This window comes from Zosterops lateralis, assembly GCF_965231275.1.
Source record: "Zosterops lateralis genome assembly, chromosome: 10".
Classification (NCBI taxonomy): domain Eukaryota; kingdom Metazoa; phylum Chordata; class Aves; order Passeriformes; family Zosteropidae; genus Zosterops; species Zosterops lateralis.
The window spans coordinates 14,654,305-14,673,388 of record NC_139770.1 but is presented as its reverse complement, the minus strand read 5'-3'; the positions used below and the strand labels follow the sequence as shown (position 1 = coordinate 14,673,388).

The 19,084-nt window shown below is 37.3% G+C and overlaps 1 protein-coding gene across 1 annotated transcript in view; it reads right to left on the bottom strand.

Annotated features, from left to right (window-relative positions):
- Nucleotides 1-19,084, bottom strand: part of SLC9A9 (solute carrier family 9 member A9) — a 175,423-nt gene that overhangs the window by 76,033 nt on the left and 80,306 nt on the right. Inside the window, exon 10 of the mRNA XM_083868679.1 lies at nt 666-779. Coding sequence (XP_083724805.1) covers nt 666-779 — 114 coding nt within the window. The remainder of the gene's footprint in view (nt 1-665; nt 780-19,084) is intronic.

Sequence of the window (19,084 nt, the reverse complement as noted above, 5' to 3'; positions counted from 1 at the left end):
GTCAATGTGAAAAACCTACACTACTATATAAGTTCAGTGTGAAAAATCTACAATACTATATAAGTAAGATTTGTTGAGAAACTATGGCGGAATTGAAGGCACAGAGCTTTTCTTACCACTCTTTTAGGCACATGATGGTGTAAGTAATTCCATGTATGCTAGAGATATCAAGTATAAAGAAGGAAAGATTTGAGCAAAGCAGGGATGTGTGATTTTTAAGGATTTCATATCATTTAAGTAGTTTTGGGGAAGTTCTGCTTATGGCACCCGTCTGTCTGGAGGCAGCTCTCCAGTCTGTGAATCTACACCAGCTCCAGAAAGGAAAAATAGTTTTGTGTTACACCTGTCCCCACAGATGTGTCCCAATACTTACCCCAATTTCCCACCCCGCTTGTAAACCCTTGGTAAAAGTTCCCCAACTGGTTTAAAGCTATTTGCCTGGAGCAGAGGAAAAAACCAGCAACTGTCCAAAGAACAAGTGCTGACATGCATTGGGGTAGTTATTAGGATATAGACAATTGGAACTGATGAAAAATCTGATCTTTGGTAATCAAGGAACTGAATGGTTTGCCCGTTGACTTCTTTTTTCACATGGAACATGCATTCCTTTTATATATATATACACACATGTACAGAAATATGTAATTCTTTAAAGCAAAGGATACAAGTGCACCAAATATGAAAAGAGGGTTGAAGATGTGATTTTGAAATGTAAATAGCGCAAGTCCCATGTAACAGAAGATGACATTCTCAGCCAAAAAATTCATGAACTCGAACAACTTAAATGAGAGAGAAAGAACATAATTATGACTCAGGTCTACAGCAAACTAGTGATTATCCCATGTTCCCTTGGAATACAGAACTGTTTAGATGAAAGGAACAGAAATTGCTGCTATTTCAAGGATGACTTTTAAGCCCACCTAATTTGCTATACAGTATAACAAGGTGTCTTTTTGCTTTAAAAATCATAGTTGCTTCCGTGTTTTTCTTTGATTTGTATAGGAAAGCTTGACATAGACAAGTGGTAAAATACATAAACAGCAGGTAAATTATATGAGCTTCAATGCAAACTGCCAGGAAGCTGAGGGAAATTAGCTTCACTCATGTTTGCAGGGGAGGGCCTGGGAAATGGCTCCTGGTTACACAAGTGGCTGTGCATAATGAAGTCCTGGTTTTGGGTACACTAAAGCATAGAGAGAAAAAATATTCCTAAATGGAAGAACCTGTCCCTTTAAAATATAGCACAGTCTTTTTTACTACTGAGAATAGTATCTTGCAGATGTAAACTCTTATTGCACTCTATCTATAGCATTATCAGGACTCATTTCAAACCAAACTATTTAAAATATCATTTAAAGGTATTGTAAAATAAGCTTCAAATACATGAGTAGGGTGGAATTTCTTCTGTGAAAAAACAAGCAAAGTCAAAATATTCATTTGCCTTGCGGGGATGTTCTTGATTGTATTTGCAACTGATTATATTAAAACTAATAAAATAAATTTTCCTATTTAACCACATCTGGAAAAAATCAATCATTGCTGCCAAATAACCACAGGAAGAAAAAGGGGCATTTCATTTCTGAAGTCACTTTTGAGCTCAGGATTCTGTGCCAACAAATCATGATGCAGAGTTAGGACTGAAGTTTGTCGGTCTGTCTGCAACCAGCCATACATCACTATCCAAAATGTTACTATGGAGATGTTTTATTCATCCTCAGTGGGCTTATGTATATTTTGTAATATGTTGGTGCTTCTAAAAATAAATATCCAGTAACAGTCACTAAGATTTAACAAGGGAAAAATGAGACCTGTCACAATCATTAAAACAAATTTGAGAGGCAAAATGGCATAAAACCCATTAGTATATGGGAGGATATTTTGGACCCCAGGGTAGCACCATCAATTATCCCAAGCACACAGTCCATAGCCCTTATTTTCTGCTGCAATACTGAACAACATGAAAACAAACACAAAAAATATTTGCAGGTTAGCAGTCTTAAATTATTTGAATTAAATTTAGATGAGAGAAACCAGTTATCAAAAACTTCAAAGTACGGGATCTTGTGACCCATAGAAATTATGATAAATTCTTGCATTTCCACTTGGGAGCAAACGTGATCCCATGTCTTTGTGGGAATATCACCTGATGTATTGTTTGAAACAACTGAAAAACGTATCAGGAGTGCCACAACAGGATCTACATCTCTATAAAATAGATATCTGTGTGTATATGAAAATCTTTCGAGGGAAGGATACTGCTATGAGGAGCCACAACTGCATAATTTAATTGTTGGGATGAGAGAAGTACTCCACAGGTTTTAAAGCTGAATTATATTTATTTTTTTCATTTAGAAAATCTCATTTGAGACTCAAAAACATTTAAAGCAGGTGTACTATTGATGCATTTTAGGAACAGAAATTCTTAAACTAAATTTCCCTACTTGTATCTTCAAAACTTCTGTTAATATAAGTTTTGTTTGAGGAAAAGAGATTGTTTTCCATATTATTGCCTTTGCTCTATACTTTTTCTCAGCAATCTCACTAAATTCAAGCTTTTACTCTTGCCTGAAGTGTTTTCATGGCGTAGCTGATTTTAAACTTCTCACCCCTTGTCTCCCAGAAATCTGATCAAGATATAATCTTTATGGGTGTCTTGCAAATCCAGTTTAGTGCATCTTTTTCATTTCTCCATAATTTTAAGTCATTTTACTCACTACAAGCATCCTGCTTCTTCTACTTCAAACTTCCAGGCTGATTTCAGTAAATAATTGTTAAAGAGAAAAAAATCCCTCATTCTTGTCTGGGGGTTTGCACTCAACATGAACAACACATTTTCCTTTGCTCTCTGGGTGAATGTGTTGTGTCCCACAGCACAGCCCTGGTGGTTTCCTTGACCTCTATTTACTGTGATTGTAACATTTCTAGCCACAGCATTTGTGTCAGATGCCTCCAATGCTTGAATTGTACTGCTGGACATTATTTTTTTTTCTTCTTTTCTTTTTGCAAGAGCAAATGTAATCCAAATCCTTTTATCTTTTTACTTTTTTTTTATTTTCCTGTGAGTTTTTTTGTGGTGTGGGGTTTTTTTTTATTATTTTTGGGTGTGTGTGTCTTTGCTGAACTGTGCTGGTTTTTTTCCTCTTATCTCTAGTTTCTCCACATTTTGATCTTTCACTATCAGAGCATGGCTTTCTTGCTAGAAGATTAAACCCAGACAACTTTTCTTCCTTTGTGTAGCAAAAATCCAGGTGCTATTTCAATAGCTAATTTAGAGCAGGCTCCACTCCTCCCTATTCCAGGCACAACCATGATATGGTCTATTATCAAAGACTCAGCTCCTTAAAATGGTAAAAGTAGCTTGTTAGCTTCATTCAGAATCTTCTGTGCTCCCCACATAGTTTGCTCTCTTTTTTTTGAAAGTCTATCACTCACTCATATGACACATTTATTCACTGACTGCAACTTATTCAAATTTCTCACCATGAGTTACAGAAAGTTAAATAAAACAACTGTCTCAAAACCAGTTATTGTCATAAAAGAGGTGATATCTGAATGCCTTGTCCTGGAACATGACACTTGCTGATATAAAATAAAAATTACCTACTGTTCTCCTGACTTTACTTTTATCTGTATATTTAAGTGTAGGGTTTTATTTAGTGTTCAGCTTCTGTGTTTTGTTCAACACAATACCGAGCCCATGGAGAGATTCCATTTAGCACTTAACTGTCAGTGCTGTGCAGCACAAATCCCTTCAGAGAAAAACAATTTGTTCTAAAGAGATCTTCTGAAAACTCTGTTAAGAAACAGCTTCCACAGGAGCATTTTCCCAAATTGTCATACCTCACAGTCAAATGTTTCTGTGCTTATTTTAAAGAGGAGATGTCAAGACCTTTCGATGAGAAGTAAAAAAACAGGAGTAACAGGCTTTCAACTGGAATTTAAAAATTCCTGGGTCACCCAAGTAGTTGCACCATACACAGCAATCTCTGGGTGACATCCTCTCCTGACTGAGGGGCCAGAGCCAGGTCCATGCTGTGGTCCATGGTATGATAAATGCCACTCAAAAATTCTTATTATTTTGAATATATGTATTTGCAAGTGGGATTACTTTTGTGGGAAGAAAGTTAGAGTTAAAGGCCTCGATAACTGAGTGTTTGGAAGTATTTTTTCTATAACCATTAATTCCTTTCCCTTGTCAACCACAAAGACAACCAAGCTCTTTCTACTCTAAATGAAATTGGCATAAAGTGCTTATACACCACTATTAGCTTTCCCAGGGCTACCAGAAAACCATTTTAATATACACGGAGCAATAAGACATATTTTTGTTATAGAACTAAAACCCCTCGTGTGTAATGTGGCATTTCTAACTCTCCACAAAGTCTATAAATCTGGTTATACTTTTAATGTAAGAGCTGTAATAAATCACCAATGTCAACACATTGCAGAGTAGAGTATTAATTACAAGAACACCAGTTCAGAACTAATCCAGGCACTTGGTTTAGGTGTTTAGCTCAGTGAGTTACTGAAAATGGTATTTGCTTTGCTTTGGTAATTTCCTCTGTAAGTAGAGGTTATTACAAAAGATTTCTATTAAAATTGACATAATATTTATGTATTTAAAAGCACATCATTCATGAAATATGCTTCACTTTTCTATTATTCTCAGCTGTTGTCAGTACTAGGAGAGAGGTACAAAAATTCTGTTTTAAGATGGGACATTGTTCTGGAAAATGCTACTTGCAGTTCAGTTCTCACTGGCAGAGGAAGGAATCAACCCAGCCTACCTGCACCTTAAGCCTTGCTGTAACCACTGATTTTATCTTTCACCAATGTTTTATTTTAACTCAAGTGAAAAAAATTATATCATATAAAAACTGAATTAGTTTTATCTTTTCAGTGAAATAAGGAAAGCACCATCTCTTTTCCCCCCCTTCCTTTCCTCCACCTCCACATTTAAGTTCCAGCCAATTAGAGCAATAAGCTACGCCAGAATGGCTTTTGCAACTCAATTTATTTTCTAGAACTACTTATATTTTCACTGAGTGTTAGAGAGATCTTCTAGGTAAGTAATTAGTGCACCTGGAAGATGGAACACACTAAGTACCAATCTCATCTACAATGAAAATAGAATTCCTTAAAGGAGCATCAAAAAGAGAAAATGAACATAATCTGTGCCACAGTCCCCTTGTGGCCAGGGAGATGGAAAATGTAAGATTTTTCAAATTCTGATATTTTAAGGAACATTTCTCCTCTCAAGGGAATAAAGTTAGTATGATGGGACTGGGTAAAAGCAGAATGGCAATTAGCATTCTTTCCTCTTGAGGGAACAATATTAGTATGGAGTAGAAGCTGAATTACATTCTCGAATTCCTTCCAGCAAAACGTAGTGCATTTGAATCATTGACGGCAATATTGCATTTGTTCACTTGATTTAATATCTGCTGAAGGAATGTCACCCACCTCTTGAAGGTACCTGCAGATCTTCTGTAGTTGCACTGATTTAGCTAAAAACATGGAAAATGCCACCTGTCTGGGGGTGTACCCTGCAGTGATATATTCTTGCATCAAAACAGGGAGAGCATCCATAGCCCAACAGCAGCTCAGAAGCTGGGATGTAAAATTGGTTATACTTTTGAGAGAGATCTAAGGGTGGCAGAGCTATTAAAACCCTAAGAATTCAGTGTTAAGTGATGGTTATAAAATTTACTATCTTTGAATAATGCTATTTAATTATATCATAGATACACAAATACTCACAAATACACAGCACAAATATTCCACAAAGGATATTGATAAATTAATAATTGATGAAAATTACTTTTCCTTAACTCTTTTGAATTAAAATGCAGTGAGAATTCAAACTACCATAATTTTTCTGAGATTTCCTATAGAAACCTTTATTATAGCCTAATTGCTTTATTTAATTTCTCCTCTGATTAGAAGTTTCAAAATTGGGAAAAGGTTTAGATTTCAACCTCTTTCTTGAAATCTTATACAGCTATATTGAATGTTCACAGCATAGTGATATAATTCTCATTTCTGAATATGCTTACATGAAAGAATCAGCAAAAGTAACTCAAATTCAGGATAGAATATAAACTTGTTTACGATGCTAATTTTGATAGGCAAGCATATCTGAGTCTGAACTTGCAGACACACTAGCAGAGAGAAATTCTTACAAGATCTTTAATGTCCTGGGGAAAAAATTCTGGCCTTTTTTATCAGTAGGCTTTGCTACTGAATTAAATGAATTTCACCCCAACAGATTTATCACAGACACACAATAACTTTCTATTTCCCTATAGATCTGGGAGGTTTAAAGGATTCATAAAGCCTGAGGAAGAACTGGGAAAGGAAAAGATATAAAAGAAAACAGGAGAAGGAAAGGCCAGCAATATTTTGCATTTCCGTGGTATGGCTTACTCTTTCTGGCATAATCTACTCACCATCACCAAAGTTCGGTTTGGGAGAAGCTGGATGAACTACTGGCACAGAATGCACTTCTGGCCACCAGCAGCAAAACAAAACTGGCCTCAGATAGAAAGGCAAATCCTACTATTAAAATTATCATAGGTCTTGAATGGCTTTGCTTAAAAAAAGATTTTTAAACCAAAAATGTTGAAAATTTGGCAGCCAATAGGAATTTGGCATTTAAATAAAATGTTGCCTTCAATCAAAGTTGTATGTAGTTCTTGATCATTACCCTTGCTAAGTTGCTTAGAAAAGGGGATTTCTGCAAAGTTGTTTTGTTTTTCAAATGTGGCCCAGTTTGTAAGAGAGGGAACATTTTTAGATCAGTGTCTCCTTTTCATGCAGCACAACCAACTTTTGCTATTATACAGCACCTTAAATGGTACCCAAAAATCACCCCAGAATGACCCCTGAATGGAAGGTGTCACCAAAAGGGAAGGGATGGTGCCCTTTCTCCTACAGCTGGTCAGCCAAGTTCTTTTTTGGTTCACAAACTTGAAACAACCATTTTCAAAGTGCTTATTTATCTTAAATTCCTGAACTGAGATGTTGCAGGCACAAAGGAAGGAGTCCCCCAGTGCTCTGTTGTCTCAAGATTATGTGCTCAGGGATTCCTGCAGTTCAAACTCGCTAAGTTTATTTTAGCAGGGACTGGTTTCTGCAAGGATTAAGGAAGGGTTCTGCTCTGGATGGGCTGTACTAGAGTGCAGCTGGAAAATTGTTTGAAGGGATATAAAGAACTTCTGACTTGTCAGCAAATAGTGGTAGTGCTGGAACAACTGTGTTCAGGCTGAATTTGGAAATTTTTGTGGATATTGGTGCCTCTGCCATTCCCTGATGGAGGCAATGATGGTGATGGAAAATGAAGGGGTTGTTAACAGCCTGTGCTGTCCAGGATTAAGCAAGTATTCTTATGAAGCTGAAATAAGGGAACAGACTCTGTGTAGAAGAAAAAGAATAAAAAAATGCAATATTATAATAACATCACTGAAAATGAAGCTCAAGGATATGGTCTGAACAACTTGAATGATGCTTTCTTGGAATGTTCTTTCTGGGATGGCAAATCACTGATCGTGTGGAAGTGGAGACATAAACCCAGAGTTAAGAGCTATGTGGAACAATGATTAAAAAAATAAGTGAAAGAAAGAAACAATTGGTGGCATTGCCAAAGCAAACTTTAGGTAACAAAGGAGACTTAGTTGCTTTAAAACATGACTGTTCCTCTTCTGATCAAGGAAGAATAGGAATGTTGTCAATGTAATATAGTTATCTTTAAAGAGGCAATGAGTTAATAGATCCTTCACATCTCTGTATTTATTAGAATTGGAGGAACTGCTGCTGATTTTTCAAAATTATAACAGAAAATCAATTTCATCTTTCCCTTCCATTCCTCTCAAGTATGTTTTTTATTTTTTCAGTGACCTGCCACCACAGTCCTGACCTCTTGCAAGCAATTTAATTTCTAAGGAGGACAAATGCAATTTATTCTATTTCAATTTTCTGAGAGGAAATATACTCTAATACTAATTATTGAAGTGTGTTCTTAAAAACAGTTTCCTTCCTTGCCAAGGTTTGGATGTTGGAAAGAAATTCAGTTAATCTCTGACATATTAGGAATTAGTGACTTATAAGGAGGCCTTTAACCTGTCAGGACTAAAACCAAAAGGTTCTTATGAAGTCTGGGATGTCTTTTCTTCATGACTATGGGGTTTCACTTTCACTGCCAGTCTGACACTACAGGACAAATACTTGCCCTCTTTGCATCTTTTCTATAGACATGATACTGCAGCTTCTATCTACCAGTAGTAATATTTCCCTTCAAAGTCTGTAAAACTCTGTGAAAAAATAAAGCTGTAGAGCTATAAAATAGGAATAACCCTATTTTACCTAAGCCAGACAGCACCAGTATTCACATGCATTTTTTCTGATGCCTTTTTTTTTTTTTTTTTTTTTTTTTTTCTTCCAATTCAGGGCCTAATCTAAGACAAAGGAGTTCTTACTGAGAAACTTGTCTAGTTTCTGTCTGACAATTACTTGTTCAAGGTTTCCCATATTTACACTGCTTTGTTTATAAAGGCTGGAGGGGAATGGACACGAGGACTTACCAGTTTTTAACACAGGAGGAAAACCCCCATGCTGAGAATTGATCTTGCTCTGAGCTGTGTGGAATAGTATGAGATCCTCATGATATTAAGCTCTTTTTAATTTTCTGAAAGACTTATTATTAATGAGTCAACTTTTAACTACATTACCTTGGCAGAAAGCCACCCTGGAGTTACATTGGGCAGAATTTTTTGCAATTACTCTGCAATTCTAATATCAGTATCTGAAGCAGGATACTGAACTAATATGCTCACTGATCTGCTCTTATGTGTCTATATGTGGGAATTTGGGGAATTCTTTTGTTTCATTTCTACAGTCATCTTTAAACAGCTTCCCTGCCTCCTGATGTAGGCTGCTATTCAAGAATTTGGACAAGAAACTGAGAAATGTGGATAGGAGCTGTGTTCTGTGTGTCACACTTTTCCCCTAAGTATTAAAGTACGTGACTTTTCCCACCTAACAATCCTTTACACTTAAAGCTGTAATCTAGAGTGCTCTATGGAGATGTGATAAAGGAGACATAATTTGTCTACAGCTGAAACAGAATAGAAACTGCTGAACTGTTGGGGAAAGTATTGCAAAGATTTCCAGTGTTTTCAGGTCTACTAAATTACTTGTGGTCTCAGTGGTGATGTTTTACTGACATCACCAAAGGGAAAAAAATAAAAAAAGACAGTAAACCGAGCAGAAATTAAAAATGCTACTCTTCAACTGTACTTAAATCTGTACTTATACATCTTCAACTGTACTTAAATCTGAGAGCTCAGGTGATATTTTACATCAAATTAAGAATCTGTAGTGAAAAGATACTAATGCACCTTAAAAATACCTTCTGTAAGATTCTGTGGGAAAGCAGAAGGTGGGTGAAACTAGGGACATATCATCGGGCACTTCAGAAAAACACTTCTACAAGAAAAATATTAATTACTACATGATTGTGTGCTTCTGAGGGTGCTGAATGTCTGATTGGAATTTTCAAACACTCCTAACTCTTCTCAGGTCCTCTGGAGGCATAGAGTGGTCAATACCTCCTTTAATTTGTGCGACTGAAGCTGAATTAAAAGTCAAAAGCTTGAAAAAGATCCTCAAACTTGTACCCCATTTAATTGTTGTAGGTTAATGAAAGTATATAGGTACCAAAATATATGCAAAGATATTTGCACTTATTTGAATCCTAGTCATGATTTAGACATTTAGTCTGAAAACTTTTGACAAAGGGCTTTTTAGCTCTTAATTATGTGCACAGACGGTGCAATGAGAATGGATGAGCTATAGTCAGCTGTTTACTGTGTCTTGCACTGTGCTACCATTTGGTACAAATGTCTCTTTGGAAGGTAGGAAATCCATTAATCATGTAAGGGAAACACAGCTGTGCAGTCACTAAAAAGACAGAATGCTTGCAAGGGCTTTAGACTGTTACAATGCCTTATTTCCATGTATTTATCTTCTTGCAGCTTATTGATGGAGAATTCTAGAGTTACCTACATGCTTCCAAAAGTTTTGACCGAAGCTTTTGTGCAGTTCTGACAGCTGATGGGGAACTTTGCAGGTAATAACCCTTGAAAGAGAACTGTGAGGAATCAGCATTCCTGCAAAAATCGTGTAAGTTAAAACCGAGAAACATCAGACTGGGAGAATGGAACTTTGTCAGCAGCAGTTTGGGGCTGTTGGGAGTCACACAACAGCTCAGGTTCCTCAAGGCTCCCATTGCCCCAGGGCTCTCTGGGCAGGGCAGAGGCTTTGCTGTCTGAAACAATATCGAGTGAAACAGTAGCAAAGCTCCCAAATCAGGCCGACTGCTTTGGGGTGAGGTCAGTCCCCATTCGCAGCAGAACTGGATGCTCTGTAGAGATCCCAGTATAGCCTCTGCAACCACACCAGAAATAGAATCTTAATTGTGTTTCCAAACACAGCCCTCACAGGAACAGCAATTATGAACCTGGTGACACACACTCATGCAAGTGTAAGGCAACACAGGGTTCTAATTAAGGAACCCAATTACCAATACCCTCAACATTAAAAACTATTTTAACCTATGCGCTGAGCAATTTTACTGCATTCCAATTTAGCAGTATAATGTACTATGCACAGAAATACAAAGGACAGGTTTTTTCCTAGAGATTTATTCCATAACTGAAGAATTTATTGATAAATCCTGTATTAAAATCATCTAACACAAGAACATGAAGTGTCAGTGTTTCCAAGCTAGAAAAAATCACTACAGTTATTGGGATTATAACTATATTTTAAGTAAGAGACTGAGTGTGTTTTCCACTGTTATCATTATATATATTTAGATCTTGCTATTTATAGCATAAGCCAAATGTCATTGAAGTCAAAAGGCTTTGGTTCCTTATATAAAATTCTACTAATTAGTTTACCTGTATGAAAAATTAGGGAAGACTTAAAAGAAGAATCCTTCCTCTATCTTCTATCCTTGTCACAAATTCTCAGATGAGGGAGTTCTGATTGACTACATTTGAGAGAATTGTTTGTAATTATCAATTTTCACAAAACATGAGATTGTATAAGTTATACTTCAAACTAAATTTAACCATATTTGTTCTAAGTATGGGATGTTCAAGTGCACCCTGCTCTGTCCCAGCATTGCATGTTGATGATGGGAGAATATGTTCCCCACCCAGGGCCCAGATTGATTCTGGTTTGCTTTTTCTCTTTATGCATTCCACAGTTGCTCTTATGAGGGTGGCAATAATTAGGATGGGCTTGATTTCTCAGGCTCCAAACAGAGAGAGACTTCTCTTCACAAAACCAGACGTGCTTTACACAAGCGGGGCACAGGGCTGGATATTTGCGTAGTTACAGACTTACAAACTAGGGCTAAGTGCTCACTACCCAAAGCAGGGAGAAGTATCTCAGAGGCGGCTCTTCAAACCTCTTATGAGAAGACTGACAGCTGCACAGCAGCAATCTGCAGAGTTCTTTGAGGCTGTGTTTGGCTTCTGCAGCAGCTCACACAGCCCCAAGCAGTCTGCACTGCACAGAGCAGGACATATGAGAGCCTCATCTGTGATTCAGGGCAGTTTCAGAGAAGATACAGTACAAGTCTCTCTTCAGAAGTTCCTTACATGTTTCTCCATATGCCAGTGGGTTTTTGGCCTATTGGTTATAATTCCAGTTGGTATGTTGGTGAACTGCTGGCATCTGATACTGCGCTGTAAAGAGTAAACTACAACCTTAACAATCAAAGATCTTTATTAATATTTAAAGAAAATATTTAATGTTTAAACAGATTGTAAAAACTTTAATGAAGCCATTTGGAAGCTAGTTTGCATATGGTATTATGTTCCTTAGCCTACCAGCATCAAAAATGACATCATTTTTCAACAAGATGAGCTTCTCTGTAGAAATACTGCTTCATTACAGTTCTGGTTTACTTCAGGGTATGAATTACATTTGAGTGTGTTATTTTACAGTTTCTATGCTTAAGCAAAATGAAGGAAAATGTGTTTTTTTCTTTGCTTTTCAAGAGAATTTCTCTTCTTCATAGGTCCAAAATACTTTTCTTTATTCTCTGTGTGAGTTTAAGACACTAGAATATGATATATGATAAAATGCTGATGACAAAGGGGCACATGCTTGCTGGGAGCTAATGATGTGCAGAGCACATCTGCACATTCTCAGTTAAGGAATCACTAATGCAGGTGTACAAAAAGAGGGAAAAGGGAAACTACAGAATGAAGTGTAGAACTGAATATTCTAACAAGATTTCTGTATATGGACACCAAATATTTTCATTATTATGGAAAGGAAAGCAGCTAATTTATTATATAAACCATAACTGATGGAGGTAATTACTGATGCACCAGTTATAAAGTCTGCTGTTATTGGTTTACTCATAGCAATGTTTCCTAGCTGTTTACATCCATCATGTAGCTCACAGCTGAAAGAGAGGAAACAATTACAGCATTTTCACATAAATTTAAGGGGATTCACATGTAAAGAGACTGTAGATTAACGTTCTTTTAGCATGGTTAAGTAATCAGGAACATCAGTCAAATAATGAGGGGTTTTGTTAAGAAATTCAGATTGAAAAACATGGTAGCAGAATTCCTTCTGCAGAAATCAAGATTTTCTTGTGTTGTTATGATCCTTCTTGTTAAACCCATACAGTAAGCAGCTTTAGATTTCTTTACAGCATTATGCTGTTCTATAGGGTTCCATAAGATCTTATGGTACATCTGGTCAAACAATTCACCTGGCACGTTTCCAACCTTCATCTTTTTCTACTAAACACAGAAAATAGCCGTGCAGAGAACTGGAATTCATTGTACACTTCCTGTCAATTGCAATCCATTTTAAAGGTAATAATTATTGCAAGCACTCGGCATGTGGTGCATATTCAATTAGAGAAAAGAAGCAATTGCTGGAGGAGGGCAGGCTGTTTGTGACAGACCCAGGGCTCTGCAGAGATGCTCTGGCTCTGCAGTCAGGAGCACAGGGCTCAGCCAGCACGTCTGACACTGCTGGAGCCCATCAGTGCCTCAGGAGGGAAAACTGGAGCTTAGAAGGGAAAGCACAGGACAAGAATGAGGGGCTGCTTCTCTTCAGGGCACATAGGCTGGAGCTGTAATGATAGCTAATGTCTAGAGACCTCAGCTTTTGGACTTTTAGAAGGGTAGAAGACTCTGGCTTGTATTGTTTCCAATATAGGTTAGTTACCTCAAAATTAGCAATAGTTTTTAACAACAGTTTCAGGTATCTGATCCTAATAGCCATAAGATAAATGCTGCATAAATCATTCTTTTTAAAACTGTGATTACAACCCTTTAATGAGTGTATAATTTTCTTCTCTCAATAGGAAAAAAAAAAAGGCACATTTCTATGTTCTCCCTGATTGTTTTCAACATATGCAAAAGGAAGATTTTTGCTCTAGGCCTTGTCTCAAAAAAACAAAAACAAACAAACAAAAAAACCCCCCCCCAAAACCCCCACAAACAAACAAACAAACAAAAAACCCCGCAAAAAATCAACCGAAAAAACCAAAACTGGGTGAACTACCAGAAGACAAGGACATTATTACTAGTATTAATAATTTCTGAAGTATTTAAGCAAAACTGGCTAAAACATGGACAAAACTATACTAATGCTATTCCAGTACAACTAAATCTTTCAAAACATTATTTTATTTTCAGATTCTTGTTATCAAAAGGAGCATCTTCTCCAGACTTTTCTACTGAGCCCTGTTAGTTGGTCACCTGTGCTGTTTCCTGAGCAGCACTGCCTGAAGCCTCAGTCTTTATTACTTTTGAGTCTGAACTTGCAGGAGTTCAAGGAAGCTGGAAATTAGGGATTTTATTTTGTTCAGCTGCACAAAGGGACCCGTGAGATTGTGTCCATCAGAGCTAACTTTTATGCTCAATCTCCACTTAAATGGGAAAATATGCTTCATGCATGCAACCTATTTAATGCTAACCAAGAATTTGGACTTTACTGGATTCTTAAGGCAAAGACCTCTTGTGTATTTTTGAAGAATGCCAGGCCTGAATGCTGTGGATTAGTGAAAAAGAATTCCCAGTTTACTCTCAGAGGACTAGCCATCAAATATGTTATCTCATACCAGACAGCCAGCTATATACCTTGGAAGATAATAAAGGCCCTGTTCTGGTATGAAACTTTCCTGTAGACATAGTGATTGTGGCACACTGGGAAAACAGACTCCTCCTGCACAGCACAGATGCAAAGACTGATTAGAATCTGCTGCTGGTGGTAACCTTTCTGAGAGATAACTTTTCTCTCAGTCTTTCTCTCTGCCAATCATTTGTGTAGAAATACCTGACCTCTTGCAGGGCCTTAAAGGTCATTTTTCCCTAGGAAGAGTTGCTGAACAAATCACAACAACTGTCAATTAGGCTGCTCATTTCAAAAGGATGAGTATCCTTTTGTATCCTTGTGTATCCTTTTGTATCCTTGTGTATCCTTATGTTTTGTGGTAGCTCTGCCTTGCTAATAATCCTAATAATCTGAGACATTTTGCTGTAAGTAAGGTTTTCCTTACCCTTGAAATACTCTCAATATTTTTTATAAATCCAGAGCCTGAATTATAAGAGCCATTAAAACCTGACATTTTTGCTTGTACTTTTCTTTCTAGAACTATAAACTCATTATCTATAAACAGTCCAATATTTGGTAACAGAAAATACTAGGCATTAACCAGAGATAAATTAATATAGAAACAAGCCCAGCTCTCTTTATTTGGTCTCTTAAACACTCACACAAATAGCAGAACCAAAGCCCCAGGGCACACACATGTCCAATGTGACTGTGGAGGGTTTAAGATAAAGGCACCAAACCATTTCATTTTGTGCTACAGCTCCCTAGGAAGGTAGAGGGCTGCTTCTCCCAGTTGTGGGTGCTGGATATCTGGAGTGGGACCCTCACAAACCACAGGCAGTTTGGGTGTTGGTAGAGCAGCATCATCTCTACCCAGCTGCTCCCTTCTCTCAGAGAAAAATAACAACAGTAGCTGCAGTTCCTGGCATGTGCTTTTAACTTCAAGAGAAGTCATTCTGCTGCCAAAGCAGAATTTGCAGTGCATTATTTATTATCTTATCAAAAGACAGCTGATGAGAGAATCCTATAAGGCAGAATCATGTATCTAGAGAAAGGAGATTTGTTGTTGCAGTGCTGGCTGTAGCCCTGCTTGTGAGTGGTTTACAAGATACACAGGCCAGCAGAAAAACAGTAGAATGTCAAGATCCCAGTGATGGTGCTTCATTTGGACACAGTGACTTCAGTCACCTCTCTGCCTTTAGTCCTGCAATGCCCTTTTTAGTAACTATTGTCTGTCAGCATTCAGGTAACACTCCTTTGATTAATTGATTTTTTTTCCCCCTTTCAGTTGATTTGGACATCTCCATTGCCATACTTTACTTTTACTCTACTGTTTTGCTTTGCTTCTAAAGTGAGTCCCTAGTCATGGAAAGAACAGCTCCCCAGGGAAATGGTGGAATTGCCATCCCAGGAAGCGTTCAAAAACAGAGTAGATGTGGTATTCAGTTGATTATTGGACTCAATGGTCTTGGAGATCTTTTCCTATCTCAGCAATCCTGTTATTAAAGGACTAAAGTCTATAGAGAGACTGTACTATAACATAATCAAGGGTCAAGGCACTATAAAGATGATTTCCAGTTTTTGAGAAACAACAGCAAAAAAGTTTTCTGACTGTTTTTTCAACCTGTTTTGATTAATGTTATTAAGTAGAATTAAATTAATATGCTTAAAACCAAAATCCTTTTACACCATAGTTTATTTGGAATGCAGCTTAATTTCTGATCCAGCAGTCATCTGATTGATCTCTAGCCAATGTCCTTGTTGGAAGACATATAGCTGCATCACCAGTGAGCTGGGAACATTCTGAAAGCTTCATGTATTTTCCAAGGATTTCCAGGAAATATTAGCTGCTCCCCAGCAAAGTGATGACTTTTATTAATCAGAGATAATCATGTCTGCTTTATAGTGTGGAGATTAAAATTTGAAGCAATCAGTAGTATGCCCATCAGTGAGCAAAGCCCAAGTCCAGTCCAAACTTTCAGTCCTCCACTGCAAACTGACTTGCTCAAGCCTCTGAGTAAGACTGTGGGTATTGGTAAAGTTACTCACAAGTTCAGCAGCACTGAGCTCTCTTGGTGTATCTTTACCTCATTCTCCTGCCTCTGTTAAACCTTGGAGGTGAAGGGCCACTGAAATCTTAACTTGGAATCTTGTGCACACAGCACACCCGGTGCAGCTGAACAATCAGGCCAGGAGCTCTTGGCCCCCAGGCAGCTGCTCCCTTAATGGGTTTGCTATCAGGAGCAGCAAAACAGGTGAGTAACTGTTTAACTCCTAATGTGATTAGAAAGGCTACTACAACTAAAGTGACAAAGCAACCTTCACCAAGAGTTAGACACACCTGTTTCAGAGGTGACCATGAGAAAAAGGCTTAGATTGGGGAATGAAGGGAGACAGGCAGGGCAGTGTGTGACATACTCCCTTGTTGGCTGGACATGTTTTCCTGTGTCTTCTTGTAATTCCCTGCCTCTTCTTCCATAGGTGATGCATTTCAGAATTCCCTTTCCAGAGTTTATAACTTGCTAACACTATTTTGTCTGCAAAGAGAATGAATTCTTCATACCCTTGTACACTTAACCAAAGAGAGGTCTTGTCCTGCCCCACTCTCATTGTTGCAGTTGTTCTCCAGAGTTAAAGGAACATAACCAGAAATCATACAACTCATAGGTATGATGGATAATATTTATGGCTATTAGTCAGTACTCCACCACTAGGAAAATGTGCTGGTCTTAGCTTGGCATTTGAGTGAAAGTGATAGAGGACAGAGAGAAAAACAGAGCAAGGAATGTCACCTTCCTGTAGAAAACACAATATTATCCATGAATCCTTTTCTGGAGGTGACCTGTTGGGATTTACACTCTGCCCACTTTTAACAAGCTAGGGATTTCTACTTATCTCACAACACTCTGCCCAGCCACTGACTTACTTGTAGCAGAGCAAATCAACCCAGCCCAGCTGTACCTCTGAAGCCTGATGTAATATCTGAGCTGTAATGTCCCAAGATTTAGAAACAACTGTCTGGCTGCAGCATATGTGAGGGGGGACAGCAGCTGTAAATGATTCTGGAGAAAGCTGCTCAGAATCAAACAGCTTTTGATCAGATCCCAGCAGTTTCATCTTCTCCTTCACTAAAAATACATTGGATAAATTTAACTGCCTGAAATTCAGGATCACTCTGTTAGACACAACCTTGTTGCCATGGAGGGCAGGGTCAATCTCACTGCTAAAATCATGATGGCCCTTGTCAGGTCAATGATGATGATTTAAAATAACTGCTATAAAACATCACCCATGTTAAAAAAATGATAGTAAAGCCACACAGAATGTTTATTAATACTTAATGAAAATGGTGATAATTGAATTGAATGGAAACTATCTAAAGCCTCCATTTTCACTAAATTTTTCTTATCTTACTTTTCTTATGAGAGTGTTAAAATAATGCATTTATTTGTGAAAAGATGTGTTGCTTTATAGCTTCAGATTCTGTAAATTTCAGATGCTTGAAATCTAATATTTCTCTTTCATGGAATCAAATAGTGATTGACAGAATAATAAAGAATACATGGGGACTAATAATTACATGGCTTCTTTTAACAGGCCTTTTTAATGGAGGCTCTTAAATTCTCATTTAAGAACTGTAGATAAGTTCTCTTTTTACATCAGTGACTGAAGAGAAAATTTTTCTTTTTTTTTAGAGCAAATTTTGATGTATTATGGGAAATGCAGAACTTGGCACCAGGATCAGAAATACCTTTTCTGTCACTGTATACTGGATTTTACCACCAAGCAATAAAATTTTAAAAGTAAGTAAAAAAATAAGGAAAATTATGCAAAGCAGTAAAGAAAAAGTATTTGTTTAAAACCAGCTAACACAATTTTGGAATCTGATTTACAGTTTTAAATCTAATTTCCATGAGTTTTGTGAGCTTCAGCTTCAGCTTTAACTCACTGTTTTGTCAGTGTGCATTACAGTTCAGCACTCCTTTCTGAAAGATCTGTCATAATGTAACAAAAGAGAGAGACTGCTTTGGAATAATTCTATAAAAGAACTGAAAAGCCCTTGATTTTGTCCAGTAATGAGTAATAAAAATGACTTAGATTGGGAGCAAAGCCAACTGTCTGAGCAACAATATTCATTGAAGATGCACTGAAGTTATATATGATTATGAGAATGCCAAGTGTGTGGCTTATTAAATTTGCTTGAAGAGAATTCTTGGGAGGAGAGAAAGAAAGAGGTAGTGCAGGTCTCACTGAAAAAGCTGCATATGAAAGGGTAATATTCGGATTAGAAAATAAATTAGAAGAATTCAAAGGAATTCAACAACAGTGTTTGAACCATATTGTAAAGGAGGCTGAGGATTAAGGGCTTATGGGGAAGAGAAAACCAGAATAGGAAAGTGTGCATAAAACTCAGCTCCACAGAGAAACACATAATCCCTTTTCTGTGTGTTCAAGGGTAAATTTGGTTTATTTTCACTATTTTGTTTTGCACTTGTTGCATAGGAGGGAATAACAGAGTAAACATGAACAAACCCAGGATGCATTTAAACAAAATATTAGTTAATTCTGCAGCTGAAAAGCTTCATAGGTAATTAAAAATATCACAACCTTGGCTTTTTCTGTCTGTCTCTGAGGCTACACATCACTAAAACATGCAGATGAATCCCTGAAAAAACCTTCTATTCAAATTGTAAGTTATATGCAAGAGGAATAATGGCAAATGTAATTCAGTCCTTCTGCAAAACAGAAACAATTCTATAGTAGATTTCAATGTCCTTCCCTTACAATACAGTTATCAGAAAAAGGTTAGTTCTCTGCTGGAATATTTTCTGAAAGCATCAGCCTCTACTGCTATGAAGAAATACAATTGAAAAGACTTATCCTGCTCAATAGCTAACACATTATTATGGGAGTACTGACCAGAAACTTTTTT